The sequence below is a fragment of the Castanea sativa genome, chromosome 7 (genome assembly GCF_040712315.1).
Source record: "Castanea sativa cultivar Marrone di Chiusa Pesio chromosome 7, ASM4071231v1".
NCBI lineage: Eukaryota > Viridiplantae > Streptophyta > Magnoliopsida > Fagales > Fagaceae > Castanea > Castanea sativa.
In genome coordinates, this window is record NC_134019.1 from 17232404 (window position 1) to 17254919 (window position 22516).

The following is a 22516-nucleotide window of genomic DNA, read 5'->3' on the forward strand; positions in this document are numbered from 1 at the left end:
AAAAAGGTAACATCGACAACTGGGGAAGGAAAGAAAACCACTTTCCCTGAACTTTCCTTAAATTTGCCACACGTCTAAACATCACTCACCCAACTCAAACGTCATTTTTGACTTCCTAATCCTAAACTTCTGCACCGTCTTTCATTAGCGGAATAAAAAATATTCCACTTTTATTATCAAAATTCAAAACCACCCACCTACAACGACAACAACAAAAAAAAAAAAAAAAAACACCCATCGACAAAAACAATCATCCCAAAACCATAATCATAGATTTTTTTTTTTATAAAATTTAAAATTTAAGATTCTACGTAAATTCCTACAAGAATAATGTAGTGAATAGAACTTTGAAATCCGGATTTATTGTGTGCCCTTCAATTTTATTGAGCCCGTTATCCATATATCTTTAGAGAAATATCATCATAAATAAAGATTATTTGTCTTAAAATGTTTCATTTTATATTTTGCTAATTATAGTTGAATATCATCATAAATAGATATTATTTGTCCTAAAATATTTCATTTTATACTCAGTTAATTATAAACACTTATTATTTTAACGAATGCTTTTAACGTATTGATTTTTAAAAAAATTTTAACATAACTTTAATGAGAAATAAAAAAAAATTATCAAAAAATTAAAAATTTTTTTCCATAAATTTTTTTTTAAATGAGTAATTAATCAGTACCTGATTGAATAAACCTATAAAGTGGAACACTCAAGGCAAAATATGGCTGATGATTTTTATATTCCATAATCATCATCACATGATAAGCACTCAAAATTAAAATAAAAAGGAAATCTTGCATTTAAGGATTTTTACACTTTTACTTCTTCACGTCATTTGAAACGCACGCTGACTCTGAAACAAAAACTGAAACGAAAAGAGCTCTCTCTCTCTCTCTCTCTCTCACAGTATCATTACAACTCTTTCGTTTCCATCAAGACTTTCTCTCTGAGTGTTACCCAATCCATGGCGGAGCGTGGATCGTACGGTCTGCCTCCTCGACTAGGTTTGATTTCTAACCTCTCATTTATTTTATGGCTAATTTTATTCTTTTTTTGAATTATTTCTTCATTTCAATGGGTTTAGGTTTTTTTCAATTACTTTTTAGATTTAGTGTTTTCGTTTAGGTTTTGGGTTTTGAAGAAATTAGTTTTTTGTTTTTGTTTAGCTAAGCTTAGTTTTATGAGTTTAATGGTTGTTGGTATTTAAATGAGTTGCATTACTTTCTCAAAGATTTATCTGAAAAATGGGGATTAATTTGTATCTGACTGGTTTGCTATAACAATGTTTAGATTACAACATGCATAGTGGTCAGCTTGTGTGAAAGATTACTTTGGATCTTAATTTTTGCTTATTGTTATTGTTGTTGTTGTTTTGTATTTTTTTTCTCCTTCCCTTTTTGGGTTTTCCAACAATATAGCTATTTCTGCTTTTGATTAAACCATTCATGATATCACTTTGGAAGAATGAGATTAAGAATTATTGTAATTTTAGTTAACTTGGAGGTGGCACAAGAAAAAGTGGGAAGTTCACTAAATTTGAATCTTGAATCTTGAGTTAGTGAGAAAGGAATTGCAGAGCTAGCCGTAATTTTTTTTTTTTTTTTTAAAATGGGTAAGAAATGAATTTTTATTAGATTGAGGGAAGAATGCATGCAAAAAATTCAACCAATCTATGAAATCTAAAAGAGAAGAAAACTAGATTGTGGTCAGTGCGTATTACCATCTTCTAGCTGGCCATAGTGATCATTTTTTCCCTTGGCTGGCAAGGTTGGTTTGGCCGCCATCGGAATGGATATACATGGATTGTTGTTCCTCATTGTTTGATGTGGCGTATTTGGAAGGAAAGAAATAGTAGGTGCTTTGAAGACAGGGAGAGCTCTCTGCCTGATCTCAAGTTATTCTTTTTAGAACCATATCGGATTGGTTATCAGTGGGGAGAAACCCATGTATACTCCCTGTATACCTGGGTGTCTCTTTTTTGATATCAATAAATTTTTAACTAGATGTGGCCACAAGCAAACATCCACACATACACTGATCTCAAAAGTAAGACTTAGCTGCACTGTGGAATGTTTAATACCATTAAGGTCTGTTTATTTTGTTGTAAAACATTTTCTGGAAAATGTTTTCCTTATTTTTAGGCCTCGTCAAATCAAAATCATTTTCGGTTGACCAGGAAAAAACATCCTCTTTGTTCCTCTCCCTTCAAATGGTCTACATGATACGTAGTAGAACAGTAGCATTCCAAACAAATCCTTCTAACAGGAAAAATCTGATGAATAACTTTCAAGAGTATCAACCACTATACTCCAAGTAAAGAGCTTCCACTTTCTGCAAGGGAGTAGTTTTTAAAGCGTTGTAACCTGTAGGAACAAAACACACAATCATGTTATCAGTTGCATAGCTATTAGGGCTTATTCAGTGATGGAGCATAAGCCACTGGAATAGAGTATCCTAGCAATTGAACTTTCAGATGCTCTCGAGCTTTAATATTAAATGCTGTTCTGAAGGACAATCACCAACTAATTTTCTTTTTCTAAGTAGCAGTGTCTGATTTGCACTTATCCTCAGGCTAAATTGCTAGAATAAGTTAATAATGGGACTTGTTTAGGCTTCTTCCTCTGTTCTACCTCTTCTCCCATTCTTTGCAATTATGTTTGTTTTTCCTGTTACACGTTAGGACATTTTTTTAGTGCCACTGGTGTCTGTCTTGTGTCACGACTCTGTCCGGTGAATGGTGATATCAAGATTCTGACCCTGAAGTATCCAAATGTCCAAACGTGTAATAGGAAAAACAATCTGATATGGATCAAATTCTAAGATAGTATATCATAGTCTCTGATACATATCAGATTGTTTTTTTGGTGCACAATACGTCTACAGTGCATCATATTGGCTTAAGTTTGGGTTTTTTGTTTTTGTTTTTTTTTTTTAGGTGTGGGAATGCCTAATTTTACTCATCAAGTCAGCCTGTACCTTATTCGACTATTTGTGTGGGTGAGATTGGGAGGTCTCTGTCTCTGGTTTTCTTCCTTGCTCCTCTCTCTTTTGTACTCTCTAGCTTTGAAACACACAATTCCTCAAGTTTTGAGATAATTTTTCTCACGCTAATAATATATGTTCTTCTAGGCACTTTCTTTCAGTTTCTATGTTTGACAGTTCGCATCTAAATATTACTTTGGGAATACACTTTTTTAATTCACAGTCTGTCTGTTGTTTTATATGCAGATATTAAACATATACTATCAGAAGCCCAAACTCGATGGTTGAGACCTGCAGAAATTTGTGAAATTCTTCGTAATTATCAGAAGTTTCAAATTGCATCAGAGCCTCCGAACAGGCCCATGAGTATGATTCTTGTAAATCTTACAAAAAAATGGAAATAAAATTAAGATTTGTTTGGCATCATGATTCCATGCGCAGTGTATTTTGTCTAGATTAAATGAATTTACATTGAGTATTTCATCATGATTTCTATGACTTTATGTGTGCTTGTAAGTTTTATTGGTAGTGGATTAGCAATTTGGTTTTACTGTCAGTGGACATTTATGTTTAAAAATTTTAAGTGAAATACACGTATACCTGTTCACATGGTCATGACATGCTCATACAATTACTTGTGATGTCCAAGCTAATCCTCAGACATACTATTATGCTCTGGATATGTAAATACGGTGTATTGCTGGTTCTTACCTTCTTGGTTCATGGAATGGTGAATTACTTCTTGTTCTGAATGGTTTGTAAGCCCTGTCTCGTCATCTAACGTTAGATTGTAGCTAGTGTCATATGATGTCCAGGAATTGGTAGTTGCCCTGTCCCCAGAAACTTGTGTCTGACATAGGGAGGAATAGTTACGGGAATTTAGATGTGATTGCTTCTATTTTTCATGCTAATCCATTGCTTTTTCTCTGGTGATCCATTTGTTTGGAAATTCATATTCTTAATTTTGGCAAGCTACTTAGATGTTCCTTATTATTGGATAAAAATATTCTTGGATTGTTTCAAAAGTATGTCCAAGTTATATGGAGTATATGTTTGGGCATTGAGCATATTATTGTTTTTAAGATAAAAATAATTCTTGGATCATTTCAAAAGTATGTTAAAGTTATATGGAGTAAATGTTTGGGCTTTGGAAATATTATCTTTCATTGTGTTACCAAATATTAGTGTTGGGAATCTGTTTCTTGCTCTTAAAGGGTTGTTTTTAATTCCCAATGTTCAGTGTCTAAATCTTTTTCTGTTGCACCTTGAACACAGAAATTATAGTGTCATGAGAAAGCTCCGAACATAGGATGATTTCTTATTTGTCTTTATTCCCTATTCCTAAGAGTGTTGCTTATAATATAGAAAAGCTGCAAAGAGATTTTTTGTGGGGAGATATTGGAGAAGAATTTAAATTTCATTTGGTTAATTGGAGACAGGTTTGTGACCCAATTCAGAGACGCGGTTTGGGTGTTAGAAATTGGCAGAGTTTAATAAAGCATTATTGGGGAAGTGGCTCTGGCGCTATGCTCATGATAGGGAGGCTTTATGGCGGAGGGTAGTATGTAGTAAATATGGTAGTATGTGGGGGCTGGTGCTCTAATCGGTTTAGAGGAATGTATGGGGTTAGTCTTTGGAAGAATGAGGGAAGGATGGGATCAGTATGCACATTTCATTATTTTCAAGGTGGGTGATGGAACTAGAATAGAATTTTGGCAAGATCCATGGTGTGGTACTCAATTACCACTGGAGAGGTTTCCTGAATTATATAGAATAGCAAGTGATGTGGAGGCTTTGGTGGCAGATTGCTTGATTTTAGAAGGGGAGACACTCCATTTGGTTATCAAATTTGCTCATACAGTTAATGATTGGGAGCTAGAATCAGTGGCCAATTTCATGGATCTTATTTATTTGTGTGATCAATCATAGTGGCATGGATGTTATGTGTTGGAATCCCTCTCCTAGGAGTATGTTTGAAGTAAAATCTTATTTTTGATTACTTCATTCTTCTACTTGATTATCTTTTCCTTGGAAAATTGTGTGGAAGCCAACAGTCCATTGGACAGCGGCCTTAGGGAAAATTCTGACTATTGATAATTTATGGAAATGGAGGATCCTAATTATTGATTGGTGCTGTATGTGCAAGTCAGCGGGAGAAACTGTAAATCATTTACATTTTCACTGCCCAATTGCTTATGAGATATGGATCATGATTTTCACATTATTTGGGGTCATGTTGGTTATGCCAGAGGGTGTTGAAGATCTACTCAATAGCTGGAACCGATGGATGGCTGGACCCAAAAGTCATATGATCTAGAGTGTGATCCCCTGTTGTCTCATGTGGTGCCTTTGGTATGAGAGAAATGCACGGACTTTTGAGGGACGGGAGAAATCAATGCCTGATCGTAATTTTTTTCCGTCTCAAATCTTTATTTGGGTGGATGAATGCCTCTCTATTTTCCTTTGATCACACGTTTGAGATGCTTGACTTTTGTTCTTTTGGTGCTTGGTTTGTTTTGTAATCTGTGCGCACATCCTGTGTACAATGGTCTGCTTTTTGATTTTTAATAAAATTTTTATTACTCATTTTTTTTTGATAGGTATAAAATTTTTATTACTCATAAAAAAGGGATGATTTATTATTTCGTTTTTTAGTTGGCTAGGCAATAACTTTGTCTTCGATTAAAAGGACGATTTATCATCTATTACTTCAATTTAAGTAGATATTTTTAAAAAGTCATATCGTGACAGTTTTCAACTGTGCAGGTGGTTCTCTTTTTCTTTTTGATAGGAAGGTTTTAAGATACTTTAGAAAGGATGGACATAATTGGAGGAAGAAAAAAGATGGAAAGACTGTGAAGGAGGCTCATGAGAAGCTAAAGGTAAGCTTGCAAAAAAGGTCAATTACTGATGTGTAGTTCATGTTTTTGTGATTGATCCTGTGTAACTCACACAAATGCCTAAATGGCTATGACATGGCTGATTAGTTATTTAATCATTTTAGTATGCATATGTTACTTAACTCATATTTATTGTGTGGAGATTCTTTTGATGAAAAGGATTGTTCATACGACTCTTTTAGAGGTTGTTGAGGGTCTGATGGGTAACATACTTCAAGCAATTTTAGGTTGGGAGCGTTGATGTGCTACATTGCTATTATGCCCATGGAGAAGAGAATGAAAACTTTCAAAGGCGCAGTTATTGGATGCTTGAACAGTAAGTACTAACTAATTTATATTTCACTTTTTTACTAGGTCGTCTTTTGAGGTCTTATCCTTGCTTCTTTTGATATGTTGGGAGTAGTTGAACACTTGAATTATTGGACAGGATCCTCGAAAAGAAAATGCATATTTTGTCATTAAGGCAAAACTTGCTAACAATGTATTATGGTCAGCTTTGAGGATGCTAGTGTGCGGTTTATTCCTATGGACTTTGTTGATTGACTCTTATCTGTATCTCTGCTACTATCCATGTTGATCGAGCTTGTCTTCTCCTTTTAGAGCCTTTACCTGCACAAGAATGCTTCCTCACCTTGGTACCTTTTCTTAGTAACAAAGATTGAGAGATTAGTTGCATACTCTTAGGCCTTGTGTGTTGTGGGCCTCACAGAAGGCTTCTGAAAAGTCCACCATTCTATTAAAAGATTCCCACCTGTTTAAAATTGCTGAGTCAGAAGTTTTTTTTAAACAAAAATTGATTATTGACTCAACAATTTTAAATAAGTGGAAGTCTTTTAGTGGAATGGTGGACAAGTGAAGTGGTCCACCATGAGGACTGTATAATTTCTCAATTAGGTGTTCTTAATTGTATTAATGTTCTTATACATACTTATAGCTTCTGGTAATTTGAGGGTCATTTTGAGGATTGTTCGAAAGCATGAATATAAATATGCTTAAGGCTATATATATATATGTAAGACTTTATCTTGTATTGCATTTGGAATATGCGATGCTGCTTTTTTGTATTTTCCTCTCTCATTTTCTCATTTTCCACATTATTTTCTCCTTTTTCACCTCTGATCTCCCAATTTCTCCTTTCAACATTATCTTTGTTCTGCATGTTGGCACAAATTATTAAAATAGAATTTGTTGTATGTTTGAAATTTTTATATTTAATGGCTACGTTGTTTGTATGATTTTGCTTGAGTTTTGTTTCAGAGCTTTAAGTTGCTTGAAATTAGACATTATGTTCTATTATTATTTTTTTCAAAAATACTGGTGGTTTTTTTTTTTTTTTGTCTTTGGCTTTTCTGAGCTGGTTGATTCTTGCAGGGATTTGATGCACATAGTTTTTGTCCACTATTTGGAAGTTAAGGTAATCTACTTCTTCATTGTTATTGCTTCTTTTGTTGCTTTTATTGTCATTGCTATCACTGTTCTTAACTTATCATATTAGGTTTTCTGAAGGGCTAGAAACCTAGGTTACCTAAACTGCTTAGGTTAGGGTGCTACCACTCTCAATGTAGCGGTTTTGCAACTTGAGCTCAGATCCACAGAGTTTCTGTGGATTATTTTGGCTGGATCATGGAATTTGTTTTTTTTAACATTATTAATTTTTGGCGCTAAAGAAGGGAATTAAACATGGTTTGTATGAATAAAACATCATTTTTTTTATGACGTAGGAGAGCTTCACTCAAATTTGTTGTACAATATGCTCTGTGATGTTTTGAATAAAATAAAAATCTTGATTCCAATTTGGTTAGACTATTGATTATAAGATGTAGCTTGTATGAATTGCTATTGTCTTGATACCAATAATTCTAGTCCTTTCAGTATGATAGGGATTAATGTGTATCTGAGATCAAATCTGTGGATGCATAAGATTCTGTGGGAAATGAATCATATGATTTATTGGGTTGGATGACAGAACAGATCTGGGAGCAATCCAATTTTATTTTGAGAGTTGTCATGGAATAACCGTACAGTTGTAGGGCCAAAAGCTTATTCAGGCCCTTTCCCTGCTAACTATTCACCTTCTGGGTAATGGGGTTTGCGTGCATTCAGCATGCTGGAGGTTTAGACTTAGCAAACTTCAATGACAAACTGCCCCTCTTTGAATGAGGATCTTCACTCTTTACAAAGGACCCACTTGTAAACACAGAATAATCCAATCAGTTAAATCCTAAGCCTCAGTTACTGATCTAAAAGTGGTGGTTCAGATCTCTATCAAGATTTGAAAATATGATTCCTCTATGTTTAGTATTTTTTCCCTCTGAACAAAATATTAAATTTGAAGTGTAGTGGACATAGTACAATATAATTTTTTTTTTTTTACTTACGATTTGTTCTTACAATATAATTTTATTTATTTATTTATGATTTGTTCTGTGGACTTATCTTTCCATCAGGGTAGCAGGACAAATATTGGAGGCATTAAAGAGAGTGATGAGGTTACTTCAAATTTCCAGAAGGATAGCCCCCCGAGTTCTAGCTTTTCCCCAAATCATAATAGAGTGCCTTGTGGAAATACAGATTCCCCAAGCCCAGCCAGTTCTCTGACATCGTTATACGAAGATGTTGATTCTGGTAAGTTCTGCCTCTGATTTTGTTACCTTTTAACCTTGCATGTGAACTTCTATTATAATTTATATGAGACTTGATGCAGAGGATGTTTTCCAAGCAAGCTCGACATCTCGCTCAATTCTCGAGTCGCAGCCAATGGAGAATGGTCCTCTGAGAGACAGGACGGATGCTGGTGTGTTGAATTCATATTTTCCGCATCCCTCTGCAGGTAACTGTGTTTTTTATACATGTCTTTTTCTCCATCCTCCTTTCTTTATAATGGGATTTTGAACAACTTGGCAAAGATAACTGATTGTATGCTTGATAATCTTACCAGATGATCATGGTCTGTCATCAATTCCTGGAGCAAATTATATCTCACAAGTTTGGACAGATGGATCTAGAGAAAGTGATGACATTACTTCTCCAAAAACAATTGATTTGGCATCCTGGGAAGAGGTCCTGGAACATTCTACAAGAGGATTCCATTCTACTGTACCTTCTAATGTATCATCATCTTCCTCCCAACCTGCCTCTATGGGAGTTGTCCTTGAGGAAGAACATATGACTTTAGGCGGGCTTTTAGCAAGTGGGAGTGTTGTCAAAGAGGAGTTTCAAAATTTTGTGCCAATCCAATCAAATTGGCAGGTAATGACCTTGCAGTCCTCTATCTGTACTATTGCCATGTCTACATCTATCTCTCACTCAACATAAGAAAAGGTTGATTTTTGACAGTTATTTTCTTGCCCAAAAGATTACTATTCTATTTTCCTGCCCAAAAAAGTATTTAACATGAGAATTAGATTGAAGTTATAAAGAAGTTTTAAAGTTCCAAAAAAGAAGAGTAGAAGGGAAGGTATAGACTATCATCCCATTATTTCGCAGAGACAAGCGAGAGATGTAACGTAAGGAATGGATAAAATGAGAAATAGGGATATGTGTGGTTGTTTTCTTTGATGTTTTTTGGTGTTCTTGCCTACAACTATTTTATTACCATTCTTTTGGCTAGGGTAAAGCAAAATAATGTTTTAGTTGTATGTGTACAGATATATTATCAGTAGTCTGACTAAAAGGAGTTCCTTGTCTCTTTGTATACTGTATGATATTGGTGATGGGTTGAGGGTGAAGTTTTGGCAAGACCGATGGTGTGGGGAGACACCTCTTGCTGTCAGCTATCCTGAACTGTTTAGAATTTGCCAAGATAATGAGGCAAGTGCGGCTGAGCTTATGAAGTTCACTAATGGGGTCTTTTATTGGGATGTAAGTTTCTTTAGGGGTGTTCCAGATTGGGAATTGGAGGCTGTGACGAGCTTGATGGATACCATATATAGCTCTTTTGTAAGGGGGTTTAGGAAGGATAAAATGAGTTGGAAAAGAATTACAATCTTCTAGTGGGCTCCAATGATTTTTGTTTCCCTTGGAAAAGAATTTATAAGCAGAAGATCCCTTTTCGAGTGGCTTTCTTTGTCTAGACTGTTGCTTTGGGGAAATGTTTGACGATTGACAATTTACGAAAAAGGAAGTTTTGGAGATTGGATTGGTGTTATATGTGCAATTGTAATTGTGAATTGGTTGACCATCCTTTTTTTCATTGTCCAATTGCTATGGATTTGTGGTCTATGATTTTGGATTTATTTGGGGTAAGTTGGGTTATGCCAAAGTCAGTTGTGGGGCTCCTTGCTTGTTGGCAAGGCCGGTTTGGTCACCATCAAAATGGTCATATATGGATAATTGTTCCCCATTGTTTAATGTGGTGTCTTTGGAGGGAAAGAAACAGTAGGTGTTTTGAAGAGAGCGAGAGATCCATACTAGACCTCAAGTTATTTTACTCTAGAACTTGATTGGATTGATTGTCTACTTTGCGAAACCAATCATTCCCTTCTATTCTTGTTTTTCTTGATTCTTGTAATTTTTGTACTTGATTTGATTTGTTGATCACTGTACACTACCTGTGTACTGAGTTGTCCCTTTTTTGATATCAATGAAACCTATTACTTATAAAAAATAAAAATAAAAACTTTTATCTCATGTTTATGGACCAATTTTCTACTAAATACATGAAGGACTTGAAGAAGACTATTCTGTTTACTGGTATTCCTTCATTATCAAAGTTTAAACCAGGTAAGATTCTAGTTATTGACTTATTTCACCTGCGAGATGTTTGGGATATGACTTTGAGCCATTCTCTGGTGCAATGGTAAAAGTCTTAGGCTGTCAAGTGCAAGCAGGTGGGCATAGATGTTTCCACTTAGGACTACTTTCATTAGTCATTGAGTAATTTTTTTTTTTTTAAATTATTTTTTGATTGTTTGAAATTTTTCCTGCACACTCTTGTGGTTGTCAAATTTACTTTTAAGCTTTTTCTAGTTGTTTCTTTAGTTTTTTAATTTCATTTTGAACATTTTATCACACAGCTTTGAATTTTTGGTTTTATGTATTCAAATCTTCATATGTAACATATAATTTGTTGGAGTTACTCTTGTTTTTTTATACTAGTGTAAGGGAATTTTGTAATCTTGCAATATCACTCTAATATAAATATGTGCTAAGGTGAGGGATTGGTTGATGAAGCCCTGAACCTTTTTCTTATAATCTCTCTCTCTCTCTCTCTCTCTCTCTCTCTCCAGTCTTCACTTCTCCTCTCTTCTCTCTTCTCTCCTTACCTTAATATTTCATATTTCTAGCACTGTGAAATTAGAGCATCATTCCAAATCTTGACCGTTAAAACAATCTTGAGGTTGTCATCTGGTGACAGAGGTGTGGTTCTGCATCTGTATAATGACATCTGCACTGACCTCAAGATTGCAGAGTCACCAAACTCAGGTGACCACATTATTTGAGTTGTCGGTCTCTCTTGAGACTGATTGATGAAGCTCTAATCCTTGTCTATAATCAATCTCTCTGTTTCTCCTTTCTTCTCTCCTAACCCTAGTATTGCATGTTACTATAACTAAACTCATTTTATTGATCTTTTTTAACCTCCAATGGTTGTGAGCTTCAAGTCTTATCCAGATAGCTGCTCGAATTTCACAATCTTTCTACTGGTTTGAGCCTGTTTTTTAATAGGAAATGGACATGTTGAGGTGAAAAATTGTCCTCCTAATGATGGAAATGATGAGGAAGAATTTGATGAGCAAGAGGGATCTGTGCCTTTATGGAGGTGGTTATTAAGGTCATGATGGATCTGTCATTTCTTTAGGACTTAACTGGGAAATTTTATCTTTAAAATGTGTTTTTTAAAAAGAGTGAAGGAAAAAAAATTGTATTAGATCATCAAATTAATGAAAAAAAAAAATATTAACAAAAAAGAAAGCTCAAATGGTAATTTTATCGAACAGAGATTTAAGAACCTTTAATTTTAACAAACTCGCAGTTCTAAGAACTGTTAATTTTAAAATACTACTAGAAGTTTATACAATAGTGGTTGGCTAAAAAATGCTAGTGGATTATTGTATCTTGAGTGACTAGCATGTACAGTGACATCTGCACATCTTGTCCAGGCTGCTTAGTTTGAATATCTGGATTTTTTTTTCTTGTTTCCTCTCAAATCTAAGGGTTGACTGGTTTTTAAGCTTGGCCGGTGTATTGAAGATATTGAACTGAATCCTAATCAGATCACAGTTTAATTAGTATTCAGTAAGACTGTTGGTTCAGTCTAGTTATTGATAACTATGTCCAGGAGCTGCTACAGTTACCCACCTATACCACTGGTTTTAATGACTGCTAATATACACTTTTAGTATAGGTATCTTGGTGATGTGCTTAATAGCTTAATCATTGTTTTGGTTTTTTGTTTCTTTTTTAGGGGTGGGAGGGGCAGTGGGAATGTTTACTGATCTTTTAAAATTGTTTGTAAGCTCATTGTATTATGTTTTTGTTCCAGATTCCTTTTGGAGACAATTCAGTAAACTTGCCCATATGGCCTACTGACCAGTCATCACATTTGGAATTGGCATATGATCCGGGCGCCACATTAGTTGACCCTAAAGCTCATGATACAATTATGAGAAATGGTACTGAGCTGCTTTCTACCCATCCTGTTCAGCAAAATGAGCAGCCTGTGCAGAACAAGCATCAAATAGAGCTTACAAATACAGAATCTCAGAGTTCAATTAAATCAGTTTCCAAAATGGATATGCCTATAGAAGGAAATATTAACTATGCTATGACTCTGAAAAAGCATTTAATCGATGGCGAACAGGGCTTGAAGAAAGTTGACAGCTTTTCTCGGTGGGCTTCAAAAGAACTTGGAGATGTAGATGATTTTCACATGCAGACCTCATCTGGTATATCCTGGAGCACTGTCGAATGTGGTAATGTAGTTGATGATTCCTCATTGAGCCCCTCTATCTCTCAGGACCAGTTTTTCAGTATTATAGATTTTTCACCGAAGTGGGCATACACAGACTCAGAGAATGAGGTATGAACATATGTTGACTATAGTATTCCTGCAAAAAATAAAAAATAAAAAAAAATAAAAGAAAAAAGTTGTTTGCACTGCATGTAACTTAACGAATCTTCTGAATAGTGAGATTTTAACTGCTCCAGAGACGCGCACACAACCATGTTTTGTCCTTTCTTTACTAATTAATAAATAGTACTACATTTTTATTAAGGTGCATAGATTAATTTTGTACTGTGCAAATCTGTAGTTTCATGTGTATGTGCCATTGTGCATTACTCACGAATTGTTATATTCCTATAATATGGTAATGGAAAATCTTCTTTGCTTTAACTACAGATATGAGCTGCTTTTTCCACACAAGCAAATTTTGTATTACATTAAGAAGCATTATTGAATGTTTCCAACTTATATCAAGTACTTTGCTTCCTAACTTCACAAAATATTTCAATAAATTGTTAAGTTTTTCTTTTTTTACTGGTTCTGAAATGTTCTGAAATCCCACATACTGTTGCCATCTCTATTGAGATTTGATGAGTGGCTGTGTGACTGTGAAAGAAAAATAATTGCTGTATTTCTTATTACTTCTAACTTTCTTTAATATAAAACAGGTTCTGATTATTGGAAAATTTTTGAAGAGTCCACCTGAGGTAGCAAAATGTAACTGGTCATGTATGTTTGGGGAAGTGGAGGTTCCGGCAGAAGTTTTAGCTAATGGGGTTCTTTGTTGCCGTGCTCCACCTCACAGTGTTGGGCGTGTCCCTTTTTATGTAACATGTTCCAACAGGTTAGCTTGCAGTGAAGTACGAGAATTTGACTATAGAGTTAACTCTATTAAAGACATAGACATTGCCATTATCTATGGTGGTGCTACAACTGAAATGCTTCTTCATATGCGACTTGAGAGGTTACTGTCTCTTATATCTGTCAGCCCTCCAAGTCACTTTGTTGAAGGTGTTCCGGAGAAACGAGACTTAATCAGTAAGGTTATTTCATTAAAGGAGGAAGAGGAGTATTACCGGATGGCAGAGCCAATCTCACAGAATGATCTATCTCAAAATGAAGTGAAGGAGCATCTCCTTAAAATTCTGATGAAAGAAAAGTTGTACTCATGGCTACTCCATAAAGTATCTGAAGATGGCAAAGGTCCAAGTGTATTAGACGATGAGGGGCAAGGTGTGCTACATTTAGCAGCTGCCCTAGGTTATGATTGGGCCATAAAACCAATTGTAACATCAGGAGTTAGTATCAATTTCCGGGACATAAATGGTTGGACTGCCCTTCATTGGGCTGCATTCTGTGGCAGGCAAGAACTATGACTTTGATTTGTTACATATTTATTTTACTAAATTCTATGGATGTGGTTGCATTCTATGTTTCTAAAATAAACCTATGTACTTTTGGCTTAGTGCCTAGCCTACCCACCCTGACCCATTTGGACTTAGTTAATGTAATTTTCAAAGTCTTTCCCCATATAGTCAGCATTAGAAAAGAAGTTTTTAATAGGCTTGTTGTCCCTGCAGAAAGTCAAATGAAGACATCCCTCTCGTTGCTCTCTCTTTGTGGAATTACATACGTAGACTAGAATGCCCGCATAACATATGGTTACAAAAGCCTTAAATTCACTCTTATATATAATCCTTCAAGCTCTAAGTCTGTTCATTGCTTTCCTTTGTTCATATGCAGATAAACTGCTTAAAACTATAATAAAATCTTTTCAAAACATCCAAAGTAATTGCATTAGTTACTTGGCTAGGACTGAATTGCAATTTGTATCGTGTGCTGTGCGGTCTGCATCAGGTTCAAAACAACTAATATTTCACCTGTTGTGTTCATGTTTGAATCCTTGTTAAATTCAGAGAGAAGACAGTCGGGTTCCTAGTCTCTCTGGGTGCATCTCCTGGAGCATTGACAGATCCATCTCCAGAATTTCCTTTGGGTAGAACACCTGCAGACCTGGCAGGTGCAAATGGACACAAAGGAATCTCTGGTTTTCTTGCAGAACATCTTTTGACTAGCTACCTCAAATCCCTAGAAATGAACGATTCAAATGAAGTCAGAGCAGAAGTTTCTGGACAAAAGGTTTCAGAACAGACCATAACACCTGTAAATAATGGTGACATACCAGAGGCACTGTCGCTCAGGGATTCACTTACTGCTGTCTCTAATGCCACACTAGCTGCAAATCGTATACATCTAATGTTCAGGATGCATTCATTGGAGAGGAGACGGATCACTGAGTATGATGATGATATAGATAGATTTTCTGATGAACATGCTCTTTCAATTGTAGCTGCCAAGACACGCAAGGCTAAACAAAGTGATGGGTTAGTCCATGCTGCTGCAACACAAATACAGAAGAAGTTTCGTGGTTGGAAGAAAAGAAAAGAATTCTTAATAATCCGTCAAAGAATTGTTAAAATCCAGGTTTGAAATGCTACCCTTTCCCTTTGTTGAGTTCCAAAGGATCTTGCTATTGTCATCATTGGGTCCCCCCCTTCCCCTTTCAAAATATTGAAGTTATACATAGTACTCCCTGAGGCCAGAGTGCTTAGAAAAATAAGTAGAGGTCTTTTATAAATGAGATAATTTGTGGGCTTTTTTGGGTAATCAAAGAGACATTTCAATATTATAATTGGTGCCACTATTTAAGAAAATCAAAGGTTGTGATAAGATTTTCTGCACACAATTAAATTTTGCAAATCATGGAATCAGTTGTTCTATGAACATGTTTTGGAATTAAGGTCATGTCCATCTTTGGATGTATATATTATCATGTTTCCCATTAGACTATAAAAATGTCTTATTTTTAGGTTTTGCTAAGTAGTTAGATTTTATTAACAAAGGAGAACATCAAGATGTAAGGTTCACTTACAAAATTACAATCTGACATTTAACAAATCTAGAAAATCTATGAATGTAGTAAAACAAGGGGCATTCCCAATAGCAGTTCTCCATCATATGAGGATCTTAAAAACGTCAATTACAAAATGCACAAGCCCCAAAAGAAGATACTTTTATCCCTTTTTGGCCCGTTGTATGATGCTAAAATGCTACTTACCTGGGAAAACAAAAGATGTTAAAATGTGAATTCAGACATATGGTCAGAAGCATTTGGAATATACTTTTATGCCTTCCAGTGTACTTCTTCCATATATACCTGTAAGCCATCAATTATGGATTGGTACTAATTTCTGATTTCTTAATTTTATGATGTGAAGGCCCATGTGAGGGGACATCAGGTGAGGAAGAAATATAGAACAATCATCTGGTCTGTAGGGATTCTGGAGAAGGTTATATTACGCTGGAGACGCAAGGGAATTGGTTTGCGGGGATTCCGATCAGATGCGCGAACTGAGGAGCCCAAACTTCAAGATGTTCCTTCAAAAGAGGATGATTATGATTTTCTTAAGGATGGAAGGAAACAGACAGAGGAAAGGCTGCAAAAAGCACTCACTAGGGTGAAGTCTATGGTTCAGTATCCTGAGGCTCGGGCTCAGTACAGTAGGCTGCGAACTGCTGTTGAAGGGTTTCGAGAAACCAAGGTACATATATTTATATCAATTTTTTTACTTATTCATTTAAGAATGAAAAATGAATCCGCATAAACAAATTGATTTTCCAGAAGAAGCTAGTTTTCCAAAATGATATAATTCATATATGGTTTGGAATGGAAGCTCACTCATTTTTGTCATATGCTTGAAGTTAAATGAGTCATATTGATTGGGAGTGAACCTTAATATGTTTTATATACCAGTTGGATCTCTTTACCTAATAGTTTTAAGCTTCTGGGTGGTGCCCTAACACAGTATATGAGCATTGGTATATGCTGGAATTAAGCAGGCTTACACGTGAGGTAGAGTGTTGTTATATGGTCTTCTTAATATATGTTGTTGGTCAGCTTTCAAAGAGCAAAATCTTTTGGTATTGATGGTTAACGGAATTTAGTGTATGGTGTACTTGATATGCATTGTTGGCCTTCTTCCTGACAGTTTAGGCTGTTGTGCCTGTTGGTTAATCAGAGTTTTTACTTTTTTATGCTTGGACTCCAAGTGCCAGGCCTCTATGCATTTGTTTGTCAGTTGGGCCCAGTTATTTCAGATCTGTATCCATCTGTGGGGTCAATTATGCCTATTTGTTGGGCTTGTACGTGAGAGGGGGTAAGAGCAAAATCTCACACTAGTTGATTATGGGCCTTAATATAAGTAAAGATACTATTTGAGTCTCTCCATCTAACAGCTTGAGCTTTTGGGTTGAATGTTCTAATACTGTCATTGTTGCTGGGCTTGTTTATCCCATATGGAAGTTAATTTCTTGTGCTTGGCTGCTTATTTGTTTGATTATTGGGAGATCACCATGTAAAGGCCACTGCTATGACCAGCTGCTTTCTATAGGGGGCTTTTACAGACCTCTCTCAAGTCATGATCTTTTGAGTATCATTCATGTTTGAAATATCCCATATATCTTGCAGTCCCAGAATTCCGTGTTGAAGCCCCCTTGTGTTGTTATTCATAGCAAAGTTGTCAATTCTGTTCAGGTAGCCGTTCCAGTTTATCCATTTGGAATGAGATATTTTGATATCGGTCTATTATGCCTACCGTTTTAGGGTTATCACTAACGTTATATAATAAGTCTTTTCACATAATGAACATTCATAATGTCATCATTATATAACATAATATGTCATGTATGAGTAAATATATATATAAATAAATAATATTCTTAATGAAAAAAAATGTCATATGTAATTAAACAAAAAAAGCATTGTTTATAATAATAAAATGTCATATGTGAGTAAAGTAATGAAAAACATGGGTTTAGGAAAAATATGATTTGTTTACATACTGGCCAAAATTTATATACTGGGCAGAATTTAGTGGACTGGACTGAAACCAACGAAATGAACTGGAATGAGCTGGAATAGAGAGGTGATTTGCATTAGTTAACTAACTGCAATGGAATTTTTCACATTGATTCATAGCAATGATTGGGACTATAATATTGCTGACAATTAATAACATTGATTCGTAGCAATGATTGGGATGATAATATTGTTGACCATGTCTTGTGAATCAAAGTTGGACAAAAGGGTGAGCTACATTGAATTTTATGCATGGAATACATTTATATTTCTTTGATGAGGTTTACCAATTACTTTTTTAACTAGGAAGACTTTCCTTCCTCATGGATTAAGTCAAAAGTGGAGGCACATCGTTGATTGAGGGCAATGAAGTTAAGAAAGGGATAATTAAATACTATTAGAAACTGTATGAGGAGCAGGTGGAATGCAGCCTGAACGTAGATGACGTTGAATTTGCAACTCTTAAATGGATGGATAATGAAGAGGAAGTCTTTATAGCTTTAAAAGTATGAACACTTAAATGGATGGAGAATGAAGACGAAGTCTTTATAGCTATAAATGTATGAACTGGGTTAAGGCTCTAGGTCTTGATGGGTTTATGTGTTGTGGTAAAGGAAGACCAAAGAATTGATGAAGTGTTCAGGGAATTTCATATGATTGTCCCATTGAGAGCGGCCTCAATACTTGGAAAGCAAGGACACGACATTGGGTTGCTGTGCCCGTGTCCAACATGGGAGGGATACATGACACGCGTTGGACATGGCTGCACGCATGTCCCAGCTGTTTATTTTATTTTGAAAATTGATGGACACTGCTGGACACAGTTGGGACACGGCTTGGGCCAAAAAAAAGAGAGCTGAAAACCTAAAATGCACCTCTCATGCTGATATCCTCCCTTGTCTTCTTATTCTTCTTCTTGCATGATCTCCTCCCTCTTCTTCTTCTTCTTCTTCTTCTTCTTCTTCTTATCGCTTAGGCCAGATCTATTTCTCTTTTGCAATTTCCCCCTTTTGCCATTTTCCCTTGTTTTGTCTGTGTTGCTTTCTTTATTTTTTCTGCCACACACTGACACACACGTGAAGTATTTATCTCCACCCACCCACGTGAATAGCTTCTTTTCAAATTTGCCTTTTATGAGTTAAAATCCATTGCCCATCAAGCCAGGTAATTATATCAATTTACAATTATGTTTCAATTATCCAGGTACACAGTAGACACACACACACACACATAGTGGCTAGGCTTTAATATGCTTTTAAAATAATTTTTAGCAATTATTAAAAAAAAAATTTTGTTATAAAACAAATTTTGTAAGCTTTGAAATTATATATATAAAATTTAATAATATATGTATCCCTGCTGTACCTGTGTCTTAATTTTTCAAAAATTGCGGTGTTGCCGTACCGTACTCGTGCCTGTATCCGTGCAAGTGCTTCCTAGCTCAATACTTAATTCATCACATTCATTACCAAGAAATCGGGTGCATCAAACATGAGATTTCCGTCCAGTAAATTCCTGCCTCTACAAAATATTGTCCAAGGTGTTGGATTGAAGAGGGTAGTTGGTAAGTTTGCATCTGACTCACATGATCCATTTGGTGGAGGGATACAAATTCTAGATTTTATATTAACTGAAAATGAATGATTGGATAGTAGAGTTCATGCTAAGATATAGGGAGTCATATGCAAACTGGATTGAGAAGGCTAATGAACATGTTAATTGGGGACAGTCTTCTTCATGTACTAGAGAGATATGGGTTTGGGGAGAAGTGGACTTGGATCAGCATGTATGTCTGGTGTTAGATTCTTGATTCTTATTAATGGGAATCCCTTGGATGTCTTCCATATATAAAAAGAATTAAGGCAAGTAGACCTGTTACCACTTTGGAAATTCTTAGCAAGATGATTGAGAAGGTGCTTTTGGATTGTAAGGTATGTTCTTTACCTATGACTTATTTTGCTTTTTATAGGGACTGTTCTTTGAGGCTAGTTTTGTTTGGAATGGAGTTATAGAATTAGAGAGGATGGAGAAGAGATTGGTGGGTTGAAAGAAATTAGACTTCTTAAATGCAAGTAGAATTACTTTAATTAAGACTACATTGACAAAGCTACCTATCTACTTTGTGCCTATCTTTACTGTGCTAGACTGCTAGTCAATTAGCCAATAGAGTGAAGAAGTTGTAGAGGGAGTTTCTTTGGGGTGGCTTGGGGGAGGAGAAAAAAATACATTTAGGGGAGTGGAGTATTACCTGCACGTCTCTATGCAAAAGGAGGGTTGGGTATTAGAACTTTGAGTACATACTGATGCGCTGTGGAAGTGATTATGGAGATTTATTCAGGATAGTGATCACTTATGGAGAAGATTGTTAGAAGTAAAATATGGGGAAGGTGACCGAGAATTGGACTTGGCATCCAGTTCACATATCGCATGGATTGGGAACATTCAGTGGATGGTGGAATTCATTTTCTAGATTTATGGGGTTGAAAGTTGAGTTAGTTTCTGTCATGATGTTTGGTGCACTGATACTGATATGGCATCTTTGTTTCTTGAGCTTTTCTGAGCTAGATGCTAACATTAATGCAATGTCTGATTACATTGAGTTCAATAATGGTGGGATTTGGGATCCCACTTTTGTAGTCCTGATCTAGATGGGTAGATGTTCTCATTTTTTTTTTTCTTTTTTGTTGTTGCTACACTTAGTTCAAATCCATGTGGAATTGTGGAGAAAGGTGTGTTGAAATTGGATTAAATAGTTGTTTTACTGTTTGTATAATGAGGAGCTGCGAGGGTCTATATTAAACTCTTTGCTTGGAAGGTTATTTGGAGAGTGAAAGCCCCTATGAAGGTGGTATGGACTGTGGTTTTGGTGTTGGGGAATTTCTTACCATGGATAATCTAATTGAATGGGGAATGGTTGATGTGAATAGATTCTGTATGTGCAAAAGAAGCATACCTAAAATAGGTTCTGTATTGCATTGTCCTGTGGCCATGGAGTTACGGGATTTTGTGTTTGTAGTTTCTGGAATAAAATGGTTCATGACTAAAATGATGGATCTACTTCTATATTGGTGACATAACTCCAATTCTTTAGAATTAGACTTTGGAACATGGTTTCATCTTTTGATGATGTGGCATATTTGAAGGGAGAGGAATAGGAGGACCTTTGAAGGTAAAGATATCTGTGGAGAGACTAAAGTCTCATTGTTGGGTCCTTTTTCTATTGGATGCCATTGGATGGGAATAGACCACTAAAGATGTATGATTTCATAGATGTATTTATGTTTTTCATCTTATTAGGGGAACTTTTTTATCTTATTAGGGGAACTATTGGGTATGTAGCTGGTTTATATCATTTGTTCCCTATGTATTCTTTAAAAAATTTTAATCAATAAAATTCCTGTTATATATATATATATATATATAAATATATATATATATATATATATATATATATATATATATATCTCAAAAGCCTATAAAGTTTTTGGAATTTTATTAGACAATGGAATGTCATTCTGTGCATGGCATGCAAATTCTAGGGAGTTCCATGTTTGCAAATGGTTCTGGTCCAAAAATACAATCTGATGGTGGATGTAAAGCATTTAGAATTCAAAACTTCTATGTAATTTGCCAAAAAAAAAAATTGTTCTATATTATTTTTAAGATTCTTCTCTGATTTTGGGTGAATATGTAATGCCAAACTCTCATGCCTACTTTAGGACAAACTTTTGGATGCTATCAAATTATAATATTCTAGGTCTACTTTATTTATTAGAAATTGTTTGAAGATATGTGTGGTAATACCTGCCAAGGGCTTTCTTATAATGATTCTTGCTATCAAAAAAAAAAAGTCATCTATGAAAAGAGGGAAATTATCTAAAATGATGTATTTGTGACCCTCTTGATCCTGACAGGATGCTGTGTAACATTAGACAAGTATTGAAACTGTTTTTTAGAGTTGAATACATATAGTTGGAATCAAACTGGATGGGTTTGCCAGATTATCTCTTCTCATCAGCAGGGTCTGTAAATTCTGACTGGATGTTCTTTGCACTACAATTTTGGCAGGCATATAATCTGGTTTTGAATAGTTCGGAAGAAACTGTTGTTGCTGATGAGGACCTGATTGATATCGATACGCTATTGGAAGATGTGGAAGATGACAGTTTTATGTCTATGACATTTGAGTAGTCTTTGCCATGGCCTCTTTGACATGAGCCCCACCTGTATTGTAGATCTCTGGCTTAGTTGCAGCATTATAAAGGTTCTAACTTCATATTTATGTATATAGGATGTCTAATTTATTAGGTCATTCATGATTTCCTAGCAGGGTTACATAGTATTGAGAAGCAACATTACTTTGCACAGTTATTATTGTGATTATATTGTCTTCTCATGCTTAAAGGGACTTGATTTTACTTGGTAGTTTGTTTATAATTGACAATATTGGTTTACAGCTACATAATGTTAAGAAGTAATTTTATCTTTCATGTTGCACTTTTTTAACATGATCATTATTTGTATTTTCAGTCTTTGTAAAGGGGGGCTGGCGTAGTATTCATTGTTATTCCAAGTTTATAGCATGCGGTTCTGTTGTTGTACTATGTTTCAAATTATGATATTCATTCCCCCCAAAACAAAACAAAAAAACAAAAAAAGCAAAACAGAAAGTACTCCTGCTAGGTTTTCGTTTTAAAAAAGTTTTAAAAAAGTTTAAAAATAAGATGAAACTCTAATATTGATCCTTTAAGTTTACGCGT

At 35.3% G+C, this 22516-nt stretch overlaps 1 protein-coding gene across 4 annotated transcripts; it reads left to right on the forward strand.

The window, feature by feature from the left end:
- Nucleotides 1–777: 777 nt before the first annotated feature.
- Nucleotides 778–22246, forward strand: LOC142642915 (calmodulin-binding transcription activator 2-like). 4 transcript variants are annotated; one of them, XM_075817363.1, is made up of 14 exons: nt 830–1014; nt 2946–3020; nt 3239–3358; nt 5759–5874; nt 6120–6208; nt 7264–7306; nt 8340–8517; nt 8597–8722; nt 8831–9141; nt 12377–12913; nt 13507–14201; nt 14755–15322; nt 16117–16440; nt 21825–22246. In XM_075817363.1, exons 1-14 carry the CDS (start codon nt 975–977, stop codon nt 21945–21947), a joined length of 3345 nt encoding a protein of 1114 aa, XP_075673478.1. In that variant the 5' UTR covers nt 830–974; the 3' UTR covers nt 21948–22246. The 4 variants fall into 4 exon arrangements, with proteins under 4 accessions (XP_075673476.1, XP_075673478.1, XP_075673479.1 ...); XM_075817362.1 differs by having other exon boundaries at nt 968–1014; nt 2946–3007; XM_075817361.1 differs by lacking the exon at nt 2946–3020 and having other exon boundaries at nt 778–1014.
- Nucleotides 22247–22516: the final 270 nt, after the last annotated feature.

Bases quoted from the DNA above. Each gene is read 5' to 3' on its own strand.
- LOC142642915 (XM_075817363.1), top strand. From the start codon at position 975: ATGGCGGAGCGTGGATCGTACGGTCTGCCTCCTCGACTAG. The intron at 6,209-7,263 runs GTAAGTACTAAC...TGATTCTTGCAG, and splicing joins AGTTATTGGATGCTTGAACA to GGATTTGATGCACATAGTTT. The intron at 7,307-8,339 runs GTAATCTACTTC...TCTTTCCATCAG, and splicing joins TCCACTATTTGGAAGTTAAG to GGTAGCAGGACAAATATTGG.